This window comes from Typopeltis vanoorti, chromosome 9 (genome assembly GCF_054136105.1).
Source record: "Typopeltis vanoorti isolate ZY-2024b chromosome 9, IOZ_Tvanoo_1.0, whole genome shotgun sequence".
NCBI lineage: Eukaryota > Metazoa > Arthropoda > Arachnida > Uropygi > Thelyphonidae > Typopeltis > Typopeltis vanoorti.
Genome location: NC_143557.1, coordinates 62,537,409 through 62,559,678, shown reverse-complemented (window position 1 = coordinate 62,559,678; position 22,270 = coordinate 62,537,409). Strand labels below are relative to the sequence as shown.

At 35.1% G+C, this 22,270-nt stretch overlaps 1 protein-coding gene across 3 annotated transcripts in view; it reads right to left on the bottom strand.

The window, feature by feature from the left end:
- Positions 1-18,786: 18,786 nt before the first annotated feature.
- The window catches only part of dpa (disc proliferation abnormal), a 238,270-nt gene continuing 234,786 nt past the window's right edge, over positions 18,787-22,270 (bottom strand). For all 3 annotated transcript variants that reach the window (XM_090398134.1, XM_090398132.1, XM_090398133.1), the window contains exon 20: positions 18,787-19,040. In XM_090398134.1, coding sequence (XP_090254260.1) covers positions 18,942-19,040 — 99 coding nt within the window. In that variant the 3' untranslated portion in view covers positions 18,787-18,941. The remainder of the gene's footprint in view (positions 19,041-22,270) is intronic.

Here is a 22,270-nt window from a genome sequence, read left to right as displayed (position 1 = left end):
AGAAGAGATCTCTACTTTTTCCATGCAGCGGAACTTAAGTAGAACTGGATTATGATCTGACATGTTGATGTCAAGATGTTTTATCTGAATTATCCTATTTATATGGGAAGAAGATATATAAATTTGATCAATGCGAATACCAATACTTTGATTCATGTACATATATGCCTGGAGATTAGGATTGTGAATCCTCCATATGTCTACTAGCTGAGCATTGTTGAGACATATTTTTAACTGTGCAGCTGGCCTGGTTGTCCAAGTGGTTAGAGTATCCGCTCTCCAGCCAAAAGGCTGCGGGTTCAAATCCTACCATGGGCATGGATGTTTGTGATTGTCTGTGAAAGTATTAGTGGCAGTAGATGGCATTGGTGATGAAGGTTGGAGTAGTAACACAAAGAGTGGTAGAGTAGATGCCCTCCCTCGATGAGTCTTTGGACTCCCTGGAGGTGTGATATAATAATAATATCCCACTTTTTCAATACAATTCCAGTCTCCAGCTGCTATGATGTAGTGGGCACCATATAAATGTGGCTCCAATTTCTGGAAGAATTTTCATCTAACTGTTCCATTGGATGGAGCATAAACATTTATAAACTTTATTACACATCCACAGTATTTCCAATCGAAATACGATTGGAAATACTGTGGATGTATAATGTAATACTTGTCAAGATTCTCCCTTCTGCATCCCTTTGGATATTACAGAATGACCCAAGAAAGGGGGGGGGGGGGCAAGAATAAGAACTCCTACTCCAGCCCTGTTAAATCTTCCAAAGCTCCAATAAGAAAGAAGTGGATCTCTCTGTTAAACTTTTTATATCTATATCTGCAAAAGTATGTTTCTTGAAGAAACACAGACCTGATGTTATGGTGTAGCATAAGTTTTCATATAGATTCTTGTTTAATTTTAATTTAAATTAAACATCTTAAATTAAACTTGTTTAAGTTTAATTTAAGATGCTATGATTATTATAGTGTCATTGGCAAGTCTTTAACTTCTAAATTTTGGATGAACCTAATGAGGTCTTCAATCTGTGAAGGAGCAATTGTGTAACCTGCTTCTTGTAAACTGTTTTCCAGTTGTTTCCAATTATTTCAATTTCGTGCCTATCGTTCTTGGTTTGAAAGCTGGTTATTTTCTTTTCATGTAGATGATAACTGTACTGAAAATACTTTGAATCAGTAAACTTTATTATATTTTCTTTAATTGTATTTCTTGCTTTCTCTTTATTAGCATGAGTTGGTTCTTCATGAGCCTGAAGAGTTTTCATTTGATGATCCATAGCCTTCTCCATCTACATTTTTAATTACTTTTTTTTTAGATGGATGTAGTTCCTTAAAAATTTTTTTTTTATCTTCAATTTTTTTTATTAATTCATCTTTCCTTTTTGATCTTGTCTACATATTAAGTTCTTTCATTTGACCTTTATTGAGGTCTCATCAGTGAAAGCTAGACCCAGCAGTGATAGTAAGGTTGAAGCAATGCAGAATCATATATTCATATTCAAGTAGACAAAAGGTGTCACACCTTATTATTAAAATACTCTAGATTAGAGATAGTTGTTGGAAGTTTTTCCACTTTATTATACTATAAATTAAAGATACCAAGAAATTATATACTTCGTTTAATCCTTTATCCAAGTGTAAGCAAACAAAGTTTGTGCAAAGTATTTTCAGGACTGGGGCAACTTGTATATAGAATGATGGCTGCTGACTTCACAACACTAGCCTTAGTATCCCATAATAATACATATCCTTACAGGTATGTATAATGCATAAGGTGCAACACCTTTTGGCTATTCGTATAAGAAATTATGACTTCAGCATTACTTCAACCTTAGTATCACCTCTGGGTCTGGCTCCTACTGATTGAGACCTCAGCTTTTCCCATAATGCATAGCATTATACATACCCGTAAGGGTATGTGCTTTACATATGGGATACCAAGGCAAGTGATGTGAAGTCATCAGCTTCTATATACGAGTTGCCCTATCCGAGAAATACTTCAGGCACAAACTTGTTTGCTTACACTTGGATAAAGGATTAAACAAAGTACATAATTTCTTGGTATCTTTAATTTATAGTATAATCAAGTGGAAAAACTTCCAACAATTAATGGCAAAGATTATGAAGCAAAGCCTATTCTGATTCAATCCGAAGGAAAACCTAAATGAAGAATGATAAAATAGAGACTCCTTATGGAAATTATAGAACTTAAAAAAAAAAAAAATGTTTGGCCATTAGGGAGAAGAGCCTAATGACCTTCACCTGTCATGATGGAAGAAAATGGGACTATAATGGATAATCCGCTCAGTTTTTAACTGCCTCTCCTTCATTTTTTCACTAATCCTAAACCAACCAATGGTTCTTTTACTTGTGTCCTTTGTATTCCTTATGGTAAGTTATATTGAATGCATTTATATTCCTTATGGTAAGTTATATTGAATGCATTTATAAAGAATATTTAATAAATTATCTATTGGTATCTGTGTGCCTTTTCCTGCTTCATGTTCTTAATTTTTTTTTAAATGTTGGGCCCATATACAGGAGGTTGGCTGGTCAACCTATAGTACGTTAGTACCATATATGGGTGATGGGTTGTGAAAGGAGAAACTTGTTTACATTTGATTTGAATGCCTGTATATTGTATTCCTTGAGAAATACATCAGGAGGAAGACTGTTCCACAGTACTGCAGTAGCAGGGATGAATGAGGAGAAGAAGAAACTTGTTCTGTGGATTTTGAGATGTATTGTAAAAGGATGTTGGGCGGCAGCTGTACGTGTTCCAATAGGCTTGGTACAGGGTGGGGGAATTATTGATGCTGTTTCAGATGAACCTTTCCCGTGAAAGTATTTATAGAATATATACATTGCAGAGACCAAGCGTCTATGTGAAAGTGGGGGGAGCGAGTTGGTGAGGGATGGCTTATTTATTAGTCTAATTGCTCTCCTCTGCATTGAGTCAAGCATTTTGAGGGAGCTTTTTTTTTTTGGAGCCCCACTCCAGATGAGAGCAGTATTCGAGAGCTGGGCAGATTTGTGACTTGTATAATGTTAACATCTGTTTAGAGGTGAAGTAGCGTCTTGAGCGAAAGAGAAATTCAAAGAATAGGGAAAATGGTTCTTTTTTGTGAGAAATAAGACAGAACTGGGTTTTAATAGCATTGAAGTTGACAAGGTTGTCTGAGCCCCATCGGAGGATGGCTTGGAGGTCGGAATTAAGGGCAGTGGTGGTTGATATTCTGTGGGTTGAATTGAGTTGTGTAGGGTAGGGTTTGTCAAATGAAAGGAAGGAATGTAGTGTGCTGTCATCTGCAAAACTGTGAATTGAGTTAGAGGTCAACTGAAGTAGGTCATTGAGAGAACTGAGCCTTGAGGGACCCTGGCATTAATTGGATGGGGGAGCCGTCTATCATCACACATAGTGTGCGTCCAGACAGGAAGCTGGCAATCTACCTGAGACAGTCCGAATGATGGGAGTTTGCTTAGTAAGCCTTTGTGCCAGACTCGGTCAAAGGCTTTGGAGATATCAAGTGCAACTACTTGGGAAAATTAAACCCTAATTACATTTATCCTTATAGAAATATGATTCTCAATATAAGTGGATTCACTATCATTGGTCATTTTTTGATCTCAATTATCTACTTAAATCAGGACTTCCCCATGCTGGTATTGTTATTCCACTGGGAGTACTCATGCTATGTGTATCTGAGTGGGGGATCTGCTTAGATAAATAATACTTTGATTTTGAAATGGAGGATATTATGGATCCATCCATATTTTATAATCAAATATAGAAAAAAAATTTAAAAAAGTTCCAAAACTTACCAGAAAGCTTATGAAAATATAACCTTCAGTATTAGTTATCTTCGTTTGCACTACTTAAAAGACAAAAATGGCCCAGGAGCCCATTTCTTTCTATATTTGACTATGAAATATGGATGATCTATTATATCTTATGTCAAATTAAAACCTTTATGCTCTACAGTTTAGTAATTCTTTAAATTCTAATAGTTAAAGATTGAGCTTTCCTGCTACTTTTGACATTGCATGTTGTAACATGCCCAATCATTTTCAGTTGTTATTCTCTCTTTCACTGTATCTGCTCTCATTAAATAATTTAAACTTAATTGGCTTTAGTCATTTTAAACCAATTATGGTGAAAGGAGCAAGCAGCATTTGGAGAGGGGAAGGAAATGAGTTCACATGTAAATTGGGGACCCCCATATTAAAATTATTAAACAGTTTAACATGTATAAAACAAATTTATTGAGTCTTAATAGGATATGATCTTACATAAAATAAATAACCGAGTTTAAAGAAAAAAAAATCATTGTCTACTTGATTCCAAAATTATTTCCATAATAATAATCATGTCATATAGAAATCATGTCATATAGAAATACAATTTTATTAATACAGACCAGTTTACAATAAAACTTATATTAAAACCTACCAGTTTCGCCAGAAAACTGTCTGGCTTTTTCAAGGCATTTACGGAGATATGAAAACTAGTAAATGCAAATTGAAAGGAACATAAAAAACGTAAACCAACTAGTAGCCATGATTACATGTTTTGCGTGACGGAGAGGACTTATTGTTCTTATTCATTATCACACATGCGTGTTTGTTGTAGACATGTAATGTGATTACTGGCTAGCTGTAGTTCAGATTGATTGAGAGAGAGGATCAAGTTTTTCCACGAAATTAGCAAGATAAAATTCACTCTGGAAGTGGAAAACAACAACCAACTGCATTTTTTAGATATCTTGATAAAAAAACAACCTAACAGTGTCAAATGATCCATTTACAGAAAGCCCATAGATACTGGAAGATATCTTCATTATACTACAAACCATCACAAGACACACAAACTGAGCATTATCCACATGTTGAAACATGGAGCCAAAAAGTTTATATCAGAAGAGGAAGATACACAGACTGAACTCTCACTAATAGCCAACACATTATCACAAAATGGATATCCTCAAAACATCATCAAAAAATATCTATATAATGACAACCCCAGACAAGAAGAATCCAACTGTCAGCACATTTCTACTGTAGTGATACCTTTCATCAAGTCAATTTCTTATCAAATAGCAAGAATACTAAGAGCCCATAACATCAGAGTCCAAGCAGGAAGAGTCCTGCTTAGCACATCATTTCTGTACGTCTAACCACATGATAGATTGGCAAAACAGCTCCATGCCATATCTCGATGACAACTACAGGCATCGTTTATTTAAGGAAGCCACAATAGTGTTAATAACCGGCGGAAACCTCAACAGAAATCAGGGTGTAATTCTAAACAGTTCGTGGAAAAACTTGATCCTCTCTCTCAATCAATCTGAACTACAGCTAGCCAGTAATCACATTACACATCTACAACAAACACGCAAGCGTGATAATGAATAAGAACAATAAGTCCTCTCTGTCATGCGAAATGTGTAATCATAGCTACTAGTTGGTTTACAACGTTTTTTATGTTCCTTTCAATTTGCATTTATTAGTTTTCATATCTCCGTAAACGCCTTGAAAAAGCCAGACAGTTTGCTGGCGAAACTGGTAGGTTTTAATATAAGTTTTATTGTAAACTGGTCTGTATTAATAAAATTGTATTTCTATTATAAAACGACCAAATATGTATAATTTAATTTAAATCATGTCATATACTTAACATAAACACACTGTTCCAAAAAAAAAAAAAAGCTTTTTTTAGACCGACTCATTTCATTATTATTATTTGACACCTCCAGGGAGTCCAAGATTCATCGAGTTATCAATGACAGTTATGTCACTGTAAAAAGCACCTCTTTCCAAGGGATAATGTAGGATATTTGTATAAAATCAGACTTCCCACAAATTAAATTTAAAGCTAAAAAGTTAAATGCAATTATTTTATCCAATTATTTAAATGTATATGTTTCGTTTGTTGCAAGTAAGACTTCAGTAGCCAAAAAGTCTTCCTTAGATATAAAATAAACTTTATTGAGATAGCATAGAGCTTAATTGTAATTTTGTATGTGCTATCGAATTTTGAAATGATGGTGCTATTTGTATAAAGACATTTGAAATATTCATGTTGTCACAACAGAAGTCAAGTGACAGTTGTAACTCATGTTGCAGGAATAATTAAAATGAACTCAACTCAGTACTACACACACACACACGACAGCCTAAAGTACCCAGGAGTTTAGTGTCTTTGGTGTAACTGTAAAACTCGATTGTAGCTTAAAAATATCAAAGTGCTTTACATAGATTTTTACAGAGGTCAAGTCTCATGAGAACTATTACAAAAATAACCTTGTTTGTCTCTATGTATTTTAATGTTAAAGATTTAACCCTATAGGAATTGATTGTATTTACTGTTTTAACTAAAGTTTCTAAAATGTCAAAAACAAAGGCGAAGTTTTGTATAATAGCTATGTATAAGAGCACAAGAAAGTTGTTTACGATGAAGTGTGTGAGAAAGTTGTTTGTAAGGTCTGTGCATTAACACCTTCAAAGCTACTATCAAAGAGGTCCACTAGTTTTAGAGAAGCTTCCACTGCCTGACAAGACAAGGAAAAAAGAGCGCACTGAGGAGAAAAAAGAACAGGCTGGCTTTAACAAAAGAATCAAGGAGAACTGTCGATTTCTTCGGGGTTTACAACCCTTGGTGCAGAGGAGAGAAAATAAAAGAGGACTGAGCTGAACATCGGGAGGCAGTTTTCGGCAGATAACCAGAGGAAAGTCCAGGTCCAGTTGCTGACAGAGGAGAGCAGAGGCAAAGCACTGTTACCAAAGAGAGCCAGAGAAAAATTGGGAGAAGGGCGATGCCAAGTGCCAGTCAGATGTCCTAGTGCTGCAGGAAGCCAAAAGCTGCAGAACGATCTTCAAGCATGAATGCTGAAACTTCTTGCCTGAACTTTTGAGCACCGAGAAGATTACCATCCAAGACCCACTCATTTTCCAACGAAGCACCCCCCCCCCCCCTGAAACAAGACTCTCCGGATGGAAACCTAAGGCCTGAGATGAGAGAAAAAACATAGATACTTTGATGCAGGACTTTTGGAAGGTGTCGTGACAAAGAGCCTCCGTAAATGTGTCCAACCTTTAATGTACATTCTTTTTGTAATCTAGGAGATATGTCATAGATGGACTGTGTAAGAGAGCCCTCTGATTTGTTGTTAACTGGAATATAAATTGTAAGATAATTTAAATACAGAGATCTGTATTTAAGTTTTGTCGATTTGGAAAAGGCATATGACAAGGTGCCAAGAGAGAAGCTATTCAATACGCTACAGTTATATGGTGTCCATGGGGCATTATATCAAGCAATACTTAGTCTTTATATGAGTTGTAAGTCAGCAGTTAGAATTGAAGGAAGTACAGGAAGATGGTTTAATGTTAAATCTGGTGTGAGACAGATGTACATTATCCCCTCTGTTATTCATTATCTATATGGATCACGTTATGAAGTGGTATCAAATATGATATAAAAATTGGAGATGTTAATGTCAGCTCTTTGCTTTATGCGGATGATGTTATACTTCTAAATAAATCCGCTACAAATCTGCAAGATTCTCTGACTAAATTGAATAGCTGTTGTAATAGATATGGTATGAAGGTCAGCAATAAAAAGACAAAGACAATGAAAATAAGCAGAGTCACTGATGCAGGACTTTTGGAAGGTGTCGTGACAAAGAGCCTCCGTAAATGTGTCCAACCTTTAATGTACATTCTTTTTGTAATCTAGGAGATATGTCATAGATGGACTGTGTAAGAGAGCCCTCTGATTTGTTGTTAACTGGAATATAAATTGTAAGATAATTTAAATACAGAGATCTGTATTTAAATTATCAGCTCTTTGCTTTATGCGGATGATGTTATACTTCTAAATAAATCCGCTACAAATCTGCAAGATTCTCTGACTAAATTGAATAGCTGTTGTAATAGATATGGTATGAAGGTCAGCAATAAAAAGACAATGAAAATAAGCAGAGTCACTGAAAATGTAAACTGTGTTGTGAATGGAGAACCGGTGGAACAAGTGAAACATTTCAGCTACTTAGGCATGATTTTTATTGAAGATGGTAAATTAAATATAGAAATAGACAACAGAATCAGCAAAGCTGGTATGATAGGAAGTCAATTGAATAAATGCATATGGAATAAGAGAGAAATTAGTCAGAACACTAAATTAGCTGTATACAAGACAGTGTTCAAACTAGTTTTAACTTATGGATCTGAGAACTGGGTCAGAAGTAAAACACTTGACCAAAGACTAGAGACCGCAGATATGAGAGTCCTGAGAAAGATTATAGGTGTGAACAGATGGCATCAATGGCAATATCATATTAAAAACGAGGATATTAGGAAAGAACTTGACATTGTCAACAACCAGGAATGCGTTAGCAGAGCTAATATCAGGTGGTATGGTCACTTAAACAGAATGGGCGAAGAAAGATTAGCAAACAAGTGTTCTCTGCCAGATTGGCAGGAAAATGACCCAGAGGAAGACCAAGATATAGGTGGATTGATACGGTACAAAGTGCCTTAGACGATAGAAATATAAGATCTGATAATGTTGGAGTCTTGACAAGTAACAGACTGATTTGGAGGAAAATTGTAGATAGGAAGTTAGTAGTGATGTAATTTTTTTCATGTAGTACTATCATATCCTGTACACCCCTTGAGGGCACATGGCAGGAATTTGATGATGATGAGATAACTTGCCATAACTAGCTAATCTCTAGAGTCCTCTGAGTTGTTAACTGGAATATTAAATTGTAAGATAACTTGCCATAGCCAGTTAATCTCTTTATGAGTAAATTAGTCTTGGCAATTTGGTTTTCTTAAGCAGAGAAGTAACAGAGTAAATATATTGTTTAGTCGTTTAATATTGAAAAGAGAAAGTTTTGTTTCTTTATGCCAAAAGGATAGGTAGAGAAGAGTAACCTCCCTATCACTTATTTAATGTGTGTTTAATGATTGTTTATTTTACAATGCACTGTTCCTAAAAAAAAATATCGGACTTGCGAGCGGAAAACCAAGCGAGATAGCCGAAGCGTATAGTTAGTGCAAATAGACCACAACTGTTTGTGTAAAGTTTTACTGAAGGAATTTGTGTTAGAGAAAGAGAAATCAACCAGCCATATTACTGAGTTTTATGCCAATTAAAAGATATTAGTGGCGCAGTCTCAATAAAAATAAATTTTCTAGTATCCATAGGCATAAGACTCATAGTGCGAAAGGTAGATAAGCATAGTATGCAATAGTATAAGCAAGAAAGGTTACGAGAGAGAAAGTGTGCACAGCTAATTAGAATAACGGTATTTCAAAGGCACAGTAACCAAGCAGGATTTATAAATAACAAGTAAAAACACACACACAGTTTACATAACTGCTGTGTGTCCTATTTTGGTCAGACAGAGAAATCTATTGAGTTGTATATATGGAAGAACATGTAGGAGACATCATGTATCACACCATTCCCCCTCCTATGAATCTCCTGCCCGACAAGACTAAACATCCACTGTATTCATCTTTTGAACCCCTTGGACCCACTCTGACACTGCATTACCCAAGTATCCTTTAAATGCTTCCCATGCACTGCTGCCATTCCTCCTATCCAGCAACCAACACCACTGCGCTGAACATGGCACTCCCCATTTGATCACAATTTCCCAACTTCAAACCTCTCAGTTCAACGTGTAATCTTTCCTGAATGGAACATTCAAAAACTCAGCCACTACCCCAGTGAGCACAGAACTGTCAGCAATGGGAAGCAGAACAGCCACATCCCCAACTGAAACCATAATCAGATCCAACACTCCCCAACCACAAGGCCCCCTCCATCACATGTTGCCCCAAGACAGCCCAACAAACCCAGTTTGATTACTCTCATGAGGCCCTATTGCCACTTAATCATTCAGTTAGAAACTTTATTGCTTTCCAGTTCACACAGAAATGGACTCAGTGTGTTGTTCTGTTTAGAATTCTCAGTTTGAAAGGCAATTTTAAACTGCTGATATAGTTTATCTCTCCAGAGAAGTATAATGAGATTGTTGATATGGTTTTAAGTAGTTTATTCCATGAAGCTTGTTATGGCTTTTGTATAGAAAGTGAATTAAGTTACTGAAGTATCTTGGGTGAAGACAGATGACTACAAACAAGAAATTACACGATAACCACAATAATTAACTTTAATGAAATGAAAGTACAGATATTTCGTACTGAAAATAACAGTACATCATCAGTGTATAGAAACAAGCAAATCAAAGGAACGGAAATACAAAGTACATACTGCAGTCGGTGGTTTACCAATTAAAAACTGTTGCCTATATTTAAACCTGATTCAATGGAGAAGACGAGCTTCATCCCACTGGATACTGTATTTAGTTCTTTTTTTCCACAGAACGGCCTTTGCTAAATTTCTGTCATGTTTATTAACTGCCCATAGTGGACAATCCAGATCATTCATCAAGAATTCCACAAATTTTCTTGAGAAAATCAAGGATATTGAAATACAAGAGTTGGATTTGTTAGTCCGCTTTGACATTGTTTCCCTCTTTACTAACATTTCCTTATCTGACAATTTACTATATGATGATTGCTCTCCTGATATTGCAGATTTTTGAATTTGTTATACAATCAGGATATTTCAGCTGGAAAAAGAAGATCTATAGACAAGTTGAAAGTAGTGCCATGGTGTTAAATTTCTCTTTTTTTTTTTACTTTAAATTCTTACCTTGTGTGTGTTTGTTGTGTTTATAATTTGTTATTAGTAAAACTTACGATTATTATCTTTAGTGAATATCCCTATTACTTGATATAATTTCTCGTGCTTGGTTTCACCCTTTTTGCTCTGTGACCACTACTTAAATTGCTCACGTATGTAAAACTTGGTGGACAAAGAAATTGCCCACAGCTAGAGCCAAATTTCTTTGATACAAATCTGGAATTAACTCCGTGTCAGAATATGGAAAAAATTCTTTGTTAAAGCTGCGCCATCCAAATTCTTAGACAGGAGAATCTTCCTTGTCAGGGAGTTAACACTCAGAATGACACACTATTCGATAACCAAGCAATTAAAATTCTCAATTTCAAAAAAACTTTGGATATCTTTACTCTTACTGCAGTCGTAGCTATCCCCACAATTTAACTCACACTGGTTCTATTTTTATGAGTGGTGCATTGGGTTCACAGATTAGGTAATTTGTTAGATAAGAAAAAAAAAAGAAATTTAATATGTATTCATTACTTTAATGTGATGTAAAAATATTAAGATCACATAACAAAACTGAGTCTCTCCTAAAAAAATTAAAAATGATTAACCAGACATAACCTTAATACTCCTAGTCATAAACAGTATGAGACAATATCTACTACCAGTTAAATTTTTGACTTGATCCTATTCAACTAACATTCTTGTACAAGCATTTATCTTATTCTAGATTCAAGAACTATCCGGCTATAACAAACTTTAGCAATTCAATACCACACTACATGAATTCTTACTCAGAGCTAAGACAATCTACCAGTTGATTAGATACTAAAGTCCTGGTTCAGTTTTTGTGAGTTCAATCACAGCATATCCACACAAATTTGCATACAAAGGAATTGAAAAGTTTCTACATTACTGATCATCAGGATCTCTCTTGCCTTTTCTCTCGATCTACCGAAAAATTCACACGGCTTGTTACCCTCTCTTACGGTCAGTTGTCTTCAGGTAGGACAAACTAGCGATTATGATCACGAATCACCTTTACCAATGTGGGCAAAGCTGCTCTGCCGGGTTTGGTCCACTTGGTTCTGCATGTTGATCGCTTTGCACTGGTTTATCCGCTGTACCGATGATTATGCCTGCACTGGATCGCTATCTGGCCGCGTGGTTGCCACTGGACATCGTTCTTTTTCGACCGCTCTCACGAAACTTCTCCGGGAATGACTGGAACAGGAATCCTGAACCAAAAAAATAAGAGCCCGAGTTGGCGTCGCCAAGCTCTATATATCCTTGCTGAGCTGTTCTCCCTCTTACGTCACTCCTTTCCAGTCGGCACCTAAAATTCTTGCACTTGGTACTGTTCTCTCCTTGTTGTGTTCTCCATGCGCACAACTTGGACCTTGCATATGTGACTTCCTGGGCTCATTTCTTTAAGCCAATTATCTCGTATACTTAGATCTAACTTTCTCATGTTAACATAACTTTCACTAAATTCCAACCCTTATCAGTTTTACAAGGACACTTAACAATATAATGCATAGGAGAACTTACAATTAAATGATTATTTCGTTACTTCTGTCAACAATTTCACTTATACCTATATACAAGCATTTTTTTGTACCTGTTAAATCTGAATGAAATATTTTACAATATAATAAACCTTTCATTCAAGATTTAACAATGGGTAACCCTCTGTCTCAACCTTTGACAAACTATCTTTTGAACCCTCTGGAAGATCCCTTGTTCTCATCCATTCATCCTCAACCCTCTCATTGGTTTCGTTATGATGATGTCTTTGCTGTTTCGCCTCATTCTGAAAATGAACTTACCACTTTACTACAACAGATCAGTAACCTTCACCCACGCATTCAATTCACCATGGGAAAAAGAAAAGGCTGGTAGTTTACCATTCTTGAACATCCTTCTTACATGCACAGCCTCCAGTAATTTATCAGTGTTTATTGAAAACCTACCTTTACTGGCAGATACATTCATCAAAAGTCTGCTCATCACACCTCTCAAAAAATTGGTGTTATCAAGTCTTTAATTAATAGAGCACATAAGGTGTGCTCCTCAAGCTCACAAGAACTTCTATCAAAACATTAATGGAATTTAATGGTTACAACCCTAATCAAATCCAGCAGATAATCAACTCCTATGTTCCAACACCTCAGGATTGTTCAACAGATAGATCGCAGGGTTTCAATTCCTTATATTTCTGGCACCTCAGAACCTATTGGTAGAATTTTGAAGAAATATCATCTCATTCCCACATATTTTCCGATCAACAAAATTTCTCATCTGTTACCATCTACAAAAGACTGTCACCTCTATCATTAGCTGGGCACTTACCAGATACTGAGTGAATATAATCTAATATACTTCGGGCAAATAGGCTGTTCAGTGGAAAAAAATAATTAATGAACATCAATATTATATCGAATACATGAAACCTCAAAAGTTTGGTCTGGCACAACATAGTATTGACACTTAAACATAGTATCTCCATAGAAGCAGATTTAAATACAAATGCCTTTTCAAAGAAAGTTGCTAACTCCTTTTACATCGGCCAAATCTGAATCAGAATGATCGTCTCTCCCCTAAAAGTTTGGGAGATTCTTATCTTATGTAACCATCAAAAATAGTTTTTAATAATATTATTTGTTAATATTAATTTCTAACATGCGGCAACAGTTTTTAACTGATAAACCACCAACTTTGATTTGCTTGTTTCTACACACTGATGATGTACTGTTATTTTCAGTATGAAATATCTGTACTTTCATTAAAGTTAATTACTGTGGTTATCGTGTAATTTATTGTTTATACTATGTTGATGTTATATAGAAAGCAGTTTCTGTATTAGTTGTTTTTCTCCTATCATATATGAATTCAAAGAAGAATGAAAGATCCATAGGAAGATATTAACTAAAATTCCAGAAGTTTTGTCTACATAAGATGATAACTGTTGGTTTATATAATAGAAGATGGCAGTGAAGTTGTGATCTGAAGTACATACAGTCAGTCTTTAACTTATGATATATGCAACTTAAGACCACTCATATTTATGACAGCCATTATCTTAACACAATTCACCAAATACCACCTCAGTCCTGCAACTGCAGATTAGAGTGTTATTGCTGCTACTTACTAAGGTGAGGAAACTGTCATATGCTTGTAAGAAATATACACTGTACAAAGAATGTAGATGCAGCATGGAGTTAAGGTGCAATAGAACGTATGAATGGTGTTTGGAAGAAAGTGCAGAAAATATATGATCATGCATTCATGGGATTTGACAAAAGAAAAAAACCTTACAAGAGGTTAGTGACAAGATAGTAACTGTTAGCTAAAGAGTTGGATTTCACAATGAAGAACAGCTAGAAAAAGAAGAAAGGAAAAAAAAGCAACAGAATATGAAGCAGAAGCTGAACCCCAAAAAAGTTTAGTGAGGCATTCCTCTGTTAATAATGCAATTTAGTTGTTTGAGGATATGGACTCCAACATGAAGAGATTTAGCAAAATACACAGAATGATACAAACAGCAATTGCTTGCTATAGAGAAATTTATGCAGAAAAGAAAATGCAAACTGCGCAGACTAAGTTAGACATAATGTACAAATTTTTAAGGAATCCCAATCCTGCTGCCACCTTACCCCTGAAGATAAGCTTAGACCATCCACAAGTTATTCTTCCGATGGGAAATCCTGATAACACTCTGTTGCACTTTTTGAATTTGTTGTTTTAGCCCCTTTATCTCCTCTGATGAATCAATCAATTGGTAAAGCTTTACCTTTGAAGAATTACTCTCATTCAATGTGTTTCCAACTGATTATTTTCTGTGAGTACATAGTGCACTGTACGCTCATGTTTCATTACAGTAAGTTTTTCACTATAAACAAAGAGTAAAATCAATGAAAGTTATGGTTCATATAGTGCTCTCTGACTGTATTGGTGTTTAAATAATTAAATTATATATTTGTATCCTTTTTTTGTAAATTAAAGGTATTTTCTTGTAGTTATCAAGGCATCAGAAGACAAGAAGGATTAAATGGTTAATATGATAAATTATACATAGGAGATTTAAGATTTTGAGATTTAAAAGTTAAACCACTTGGAATGAAGAGAGTAATTTATTAATGGTGCAGTTGACAGGATTACATGCACAAGAAAAAAAGCAAAACAATACACACACAGTAATCTTCTCTCTCTTGCATTAGCAGACTACTTCATGGAACATTCTGAAATGTTAACACATTCCTATAGTCACACCTGTCTTTAGGCACAGTACATTTACTGTTGACCAAGAAACAAACTGCCTTCCCTTCATGGAAACAATAATACATGCCTCTACTGATATCATACATTTTTCCCTTTGTTTACAAGATGGCAAATCCAATCATCCATCACAGGTGGCAGATGCTGTCAAAACTAGTGTATCAATCTCACTCCAGGTGCTTTACAGAGTCCAGTTTGTTATGTGTGAAAGAACATAAAAACTACCATGACTGCTAATGGATGCAACCAGACTAACAACAGCAGATCTTCGATAAATATTAACCAAGTAGAGTTCAGTGTTAACATTTATAGCATAAGTTCTTTGCAATTATGATAATCATCTGCATAGTTAGATGGTTTCTAAACTATGCAGAAACTTTATTGCCTCCATACAAGTCAAATTACCACCCTGTCCTTAATCCTTAGATCAAAATTAAAGAACACAGAGATTACATCAACTACTTAAAATATGATAAACTTGGCTTTACATTTCATACCAATAACACTAGTCAAGAATTTAAAGGGGAAAAAAAATTTCAAAAGGCCACTTAAAAACCAAGATTTTAATTGGCCTTTTGAAGTTATCTCATCCAATCCCACAGCTGTATTTGCATTGAGATTCTGCAATATTCCTAAATACCTCCAATTTATCAACCTCCATTCTCACATCAATCCCTATCACCTCTGCCATAACAATATATTCACTTGGATGATATACCCTTGCAAATTGGTCACTAAGCAGCCTAACAATTTCATTTGCTACCTCTCTATCACATACACTCATTAAAGTTATCCTTTCATAGTCATTCTTCCTCCTATTTGTCACATAACAAAAAACTCTTTGGGATTTCCTTTTGCTGTTCAACTAATGTCTTCTCATAATCTGATTTTGCCTTCCTTACCATTTTGGTCACCTTTCTTCCCTGATCCTTGTACTATTCATGAGTTGGCTGGTCAACCTTCTTCCTTATATGCCTTCCACATTTTCTTTCTTTCTTTTTTTCAGCTCATGCTGAAACTTAATGATACTACTCATCCATCTAACTCCTACTTGATTTACCCTCCTTAGGTATACAGTGTGATATTGGTTCCCTTGACTATTCCCAATGTACTGTGAACTCCTCCTTCATTCACTTTATCTTTGTGCCATGGTACTACTTCAAGCTGCCTCCTAGGTGTATCATAATCAACTGCATTGTAATTCCACATATATCCCTTCTTAACTGGAATTTCCATATTTTGCTACCTCCCAAGTCAAGACCATATGATCACTTTGCCCAATTGGAGGCAATGTCTTCTGATTCTTGGATCATTATTTCTTCTGCCAGAATATTTTTAGGTGGTAGTTATGGCTGCATATGAGTGTGCTAATTGCTTCAGGGTGAAGGACAATATGTTTATTATAGTTTGCCCACCGATTAGAGGTCCCTTGACACTTCTGCGCATCTCAGAAAAAGGAGAATCCATTCCGATAATAGGGTAATCAGTCCGTATTGTGGGATGAGTTGTTTATTATTACCGGTCGGAAAATTAACTTCTGTTTTATGATTATTGTAGTTAACTATGTTGCTTGTATAACAGTTGGAAAATTTTACCTATAAAGCACGTGATTTCGCATGTTGGCGACCAATTTGGACGTCCTTCATTTCTTTCTCCCCTTCAGCATGAATCGACTATTCTTGGAAAGACGCGAAGCAGGGACCTACAAACGGTGGGCGAACTATACTGTGTTATGAGGTAGTTGAGTTTTTTTTTTTTTTAAATTCGATTTTCATATTTTTTGAAATATTGGAAAGGATCATCCAGAGATCAACATTCAGCAAGCTCTTCTAACACATGGATAGCTTCATTTGTGTTGGCCAGAAGAATGTAGATGGCAGCAAAGTAATTTATGGACCTTGTCGCTACACACAAATACCTATAAATTGCTGCAGTTTTGTACACACAGTGTATTGAGAATAAATAATACATTTAACCAACATAAAGAAATTTTAAATACCTTAGAAAACTTATCCACAACAGACTATATAATAACAAACAGAAAACACTAAACTTCATGGAATAATTGATATCTGAGTCATCAGTTGATCATACATTATTTACTGGAAAAATAAATTTAAAAAAAAAGTAACATACACATTAATAAGATTAAAGAAAAAAGTTTAAGGTAGAATATTGTAGGAAGAAAGTAAAACACCATATTAATGAAGAATAAAAGAGCAGTTTAAAGGGGGAAAATTTTTTTTAATGAAAACAGAACTCAATGAAAGCGGGAAATACTTCAAAAATTATTACTAAACAAGAAATATATGAAGCCTGTGTGTGTGTCGGGGGGGGGGGAAAGATAGAACAGTTGGGAATAAAGTGAAGAGATGGACTCCTTGGTACTCATAGGAAGTTAAAACTATGGCCACATTTATAATGTAAACTGGAAAAGTATATTCCACCCCATCTTCACTTGCATTGTTAGGCTCAATCGCCTGTCACAACCAAGTAACTTGGCTTCTCAGAAACCTGATTATTGCTTATGATAGGATGGTTAATCCTATCTGTATTGCCTGTTATATCTGTAAACTGTTACAATATATTTTAACATCTTATATTTCATCTCAGAGACATCAGGGATGTCTCTGAGATGAAATATAAGATCCATTAAACCTAATAAAAAGTTTAAACCAGCATGTGAGAAAAATGCCCAGACATGACCTAGATGTATTAAATCTAGATCATAATTTTCACATATAAGGGACTTTCTAAAAGTAATGCTTCCATTACCTAATTTTAATAAACAAGGGAGAGCTGGAAAGTTCTGATAAATACCTAGAATAAAAATATTAAAGCAACTGATATAATCAAAAGAAAGAACAATTGTGGTTATATCAGTTGTTTTAATATCAATTTTGTTCTAGGTGCCTATAACTCTCCAATATAATTTCCCTATCAATTTTTATGACCATTCCTTGGCATGAACACAGAATGATTGACATATACACCTATACTGATCCAAAAGACAGCATGCACATCGAATTCTGAACTTTGGTGGGATAAGGTGATGATATTAAAGAATTTTCATTTCAGGATCACAATGATGGATCCAACTTTTATATTCTTAAATTTTGGGACGGCCGCCTTCCCTTTGGTGTGTCAAAACAACTGGTGACAAACTTTTACTCTTGTCAGTTTCATTTTGTTTGGCACCTGACACTTTATTATATTCTAATTGTGTAATGATCTCTGTCTAACTTGCCAATTTTCATGAATAACTGTTTAATTTTCTGCTCATGGAAATCATCAATTGCAGTTTTTGGATGTCCACTTCGTGATTAATCATTAATGTCAAAACTGCAAAGCAGCACACCAAAAATTACTTCACCATTTAAAAAAAAAAAAAAAATGTGGGAGAGTGTTGGCTCTACTTCTGCCATAGTGGGGAGAATGTATATTTGCACATATGAATGAAGAACATCACAAATAGCCATGCCCAAGGTATGATTCAAATCCACAGTCTTGGCTGGAGAGTGGATAACCACATGGCCAACCAAGTCAGTGATGAATTTCAATATCAGTTATATTGTTGTGTGTCAAAAATTTGATAACTGCTTGATGTTTTTACATGTTTCAAGGAACCTGTAAAAGAGTCATCCATTATGTGCACAATAACACAAGAAATACACTCATATGCCATTTCATATGAATGAAGAAATAACCAACTTTATGAATGTCCCCTGCACATACTAAAACAACTCTCAGAGAAAATTATCCTATATTCCTGAGATAAAAATGAAAGACCACATATAAATATAAACTACAAAACTGTAATTACATGCACAATATTTACAATCTGCTAACAATCAAAAACCAGCTTAAATATGACAATTAATTATTGATTACACAAATATCTGCAATTTAAAAATTTTACCATCTCACAAAATTAATGGTTATAGAAATTTTATCAGGTACAAAGTCGAATGGTACTTTTGCCAGTGACGACAATAAATTCATCATCGTGCAAGTCCCTTAATGCATCTTCAAACATTTCCCGAGTGATCATCTGTAAATTAAAAAAAAAGAAATGACTAATTTTTAATACAAAAGCACATCCTTTATGACACTTAAGTAAAATTCTTTGATATGATTTATTACAGCAAAATCAGTAATGTCTTTTGCAGTACTTATTTTTAAATTTTTATCATTCACTTCTACATGTCCTATAAATTTTATAATAAAGAAAGCTTTTAATAGCTTTTGTTCCTCATTTCAGTCTTTATGAAAACAAATGATAAGAGCAGTAGCGAAGAAAGAGCTTTGGAAAGATAAGTTTAAATGTTATAATTGTGTGTATGGTGATATGGATAATTTGTTAATCAAATATTGTTGTATGATAGCTTGTAATTGGTAGGCAGAGTTTGGTTTAGTTAAAGGTTGAACATTAATTCTGTGTATCTTGTATGTAGCTCTAAAATGGCCAGGTGCCACGAGTGCATTATATATGCTTGGGGAGAAATGAGAGAGTTTGGGTATGCAAGAAATGTATCATGCTTATCACAATGTGAGTGGTAGCAGGTAAAAAGTCATGGATGTAATTATGGAATCAAGCATGGATAACGATGACAAGACAACTGGTGTAACTAGCGGTGAGTGGGAATGCAGGAAATATGAAAGAAAGTGAGAAAGTAACTGAAGCCATGAAAGCACAGTTAGTATGAGATTAAGTGTATGAGGAATGAACCGAGGAGAATTAAAGATTTGCATGGAAATGTGAGGAAGAACATGATGAAAGCTGGCCTTGTGAAAGAGAGATTAAATGATTCAAGAGTATGTTGAGTTGAGAAGGTGAGCGAAGATTTTGAATGCTATGTCAACAGAGTTGTGTGAGATGTTCATATTGTGAATGGGGATTGAATTTGAGGGATGGTAAAGACGAAGTATGAGGAATGAACCGAGGAGAATTATAGATTTGCATAGAAATGTGAGGAAGAACAGGATGAAAGCTGGCTTTGTGAAAGAGATATTAAATGATTCAAGATTAGCACTGTATGGAGGATTCAACGATTACAGGAGCTGTGTAAAACAGATGGGATACATTTAAATGGATTTGGTGTGAGTCAGCAAAATGACTGTTGCTGCAAGAGAAAATAACTGAAATGAATGGAAGATCTGAGGAAGCAAGAGGTTTTGACGAAGAGCAAAGAATATAAGATAAACAAGAAAGAGTGGTGGGGGGACTCAAGGTGAACAGAGAGGTGTACATGATAGTTCCAAGGGTGGATGTGCAACTGTGAAAGAAAGGCTTGGTTTATTTAGATTTACAGCCGAAGCAACTCAGGCTATGAGGCCAGTATATTATGTATGTTCTAAGGGACGAAAAAACCCCCTACCTCTGTATGAGACTGGCTAACTCACCTTCATTTGAAAAGCCCTAATAAAGGTTCTTCGCATCCTATACGGGATTCGAACCAGGTCTTTCCAAACAAAGGGCATCATCGAACCGACTGTGTTACAGAGGTTCTGTGCAAGAAAGAAGTAAGATAGTCAATGATGTGTGTGTGTGTGGGGGGGGGGTAACACTGGAGAGATGTGTAATATCAGTGATGAGAGAGGGAAGTGACTGGGGGAGGGGGGGTATCGTGGGACTTGTTATTGAAAGAAAACTGAGCCAGTGTGTATTAAGTTGTAGGATAGAGAGAATTCATTCACTCAAAATTGTTGGAATAAGTGAGATGCAAGAAAGATTCCGGTAATTGCACCACATGTTTATTAAGATAAATATCAATAAAAATAAAAAACCCGACAAATTTCGTAAGTTGTTTGACTTACATCTTCAGGGGTCAAAGGTAACTAAAAGTTTAAACACAAGAAATGAGAAATTAATCAAAATAGTTCATTCGATGCAGTTGTGGCCATGTAACTGTTCATTAAATTAAATATCTGAATACAGATTCAGTGCAATACTAAGTTTGAACAATGCTGGCTGCTGTCACGTTCACATTGTCCGAGTCTGACTTGGGTATATATTTTATCAATGTAGACCAAACTTGGTGTAGAATTAGGCCCTGGTATTTGTTGCATTGCATTGGAATTCTAAACATGTTTGCAGCTTCTTTAAATTTTCTTATGTAACAATTTTTCTCAATGTAAGACATGTTTGTTTTTTGCCAGAGTACATTATGGCCAATGGAAGTTGTATGGTATGCTAGGCCCGATTTGTGTTCTCCATGTCTTTTTGGTGTTCGTTTATGCGAATTTCCCCTGATCTTCCCGTCTGGCCTACGTAGCAGATGCCACAGGAACAAACACCTTGTTTTTTTAAAGAATGATGTGGAGGTTTTGGGGGATGCAGAAATCCTGAAATTTTTTCCAGAGGTAGAAAAGCAACTTGGATGTTATGTTTGTTTAGTAATTTGGCCATTTTATCTGCAACATTATTGATGTATGTAAGTGTGATTGCGTTCTTGAAATCTTGCTTTTGTGAGATGCTTGTAGGAGGAGTTGTTAAATTGTGAATGAAGCTATGTTATGTAATTTATTATTTTTCATTCACATTTAACATTGCTTATTAAATATTAATCATGGCTCATATAAATTTATTTATTATTCCTTAAATAAGAATTACTAATTAAAAATTTATTCAAAACCTGACCTATTATTAGTTTATAAAATAATAATATGTTTAGAATTTTGTATAACTAAATATATATGGTGTAACGTAAAGTGTTAATTTATATTTAACTGTATACGTAATCAAAAAGTTAAAGAAGTAGCTTAAATATTCTGTTGTTTTTATTTGTGAAATATTTAATGTTATGTAATCACTCATGAATAATAATAGACCATACATTACATTAGCGAAATGTTTACGTTTAGTCTATTGTCATGGAAACGCACGCGTAAACAACCACGAGTGGACCAGAGCGTGGCGTTCGAACGTAAGGTGGGAGTGAAGGTCATAGATATAGAGAGAAGGAAAGAGAAAGAGAAGGAAGGTCATAGATAAGACAGGGAAGGAAGAGAAGAATTATTATTAAGGAGTGAGGAGAGAGTTTTGCGGAACCAAGATTATAAAATCCTCAGGGCAGAAATTTATGAGTTTAGTGTTCGGAAGTGAACCTATAAGTAGTGAAACATAAAGTTTAATGTTATAAGCGAAATCTGCTGTTGTTATGAAGAAAGGTTGATGCCGTAATCAGATAAAAGGAAACTGGACAGTCAATGCGAAAATTCTGATTAGTTCCAGTTAATCTGGATTACGATTAAATTCTATGTTGCCCTAGGAAAAGTTAT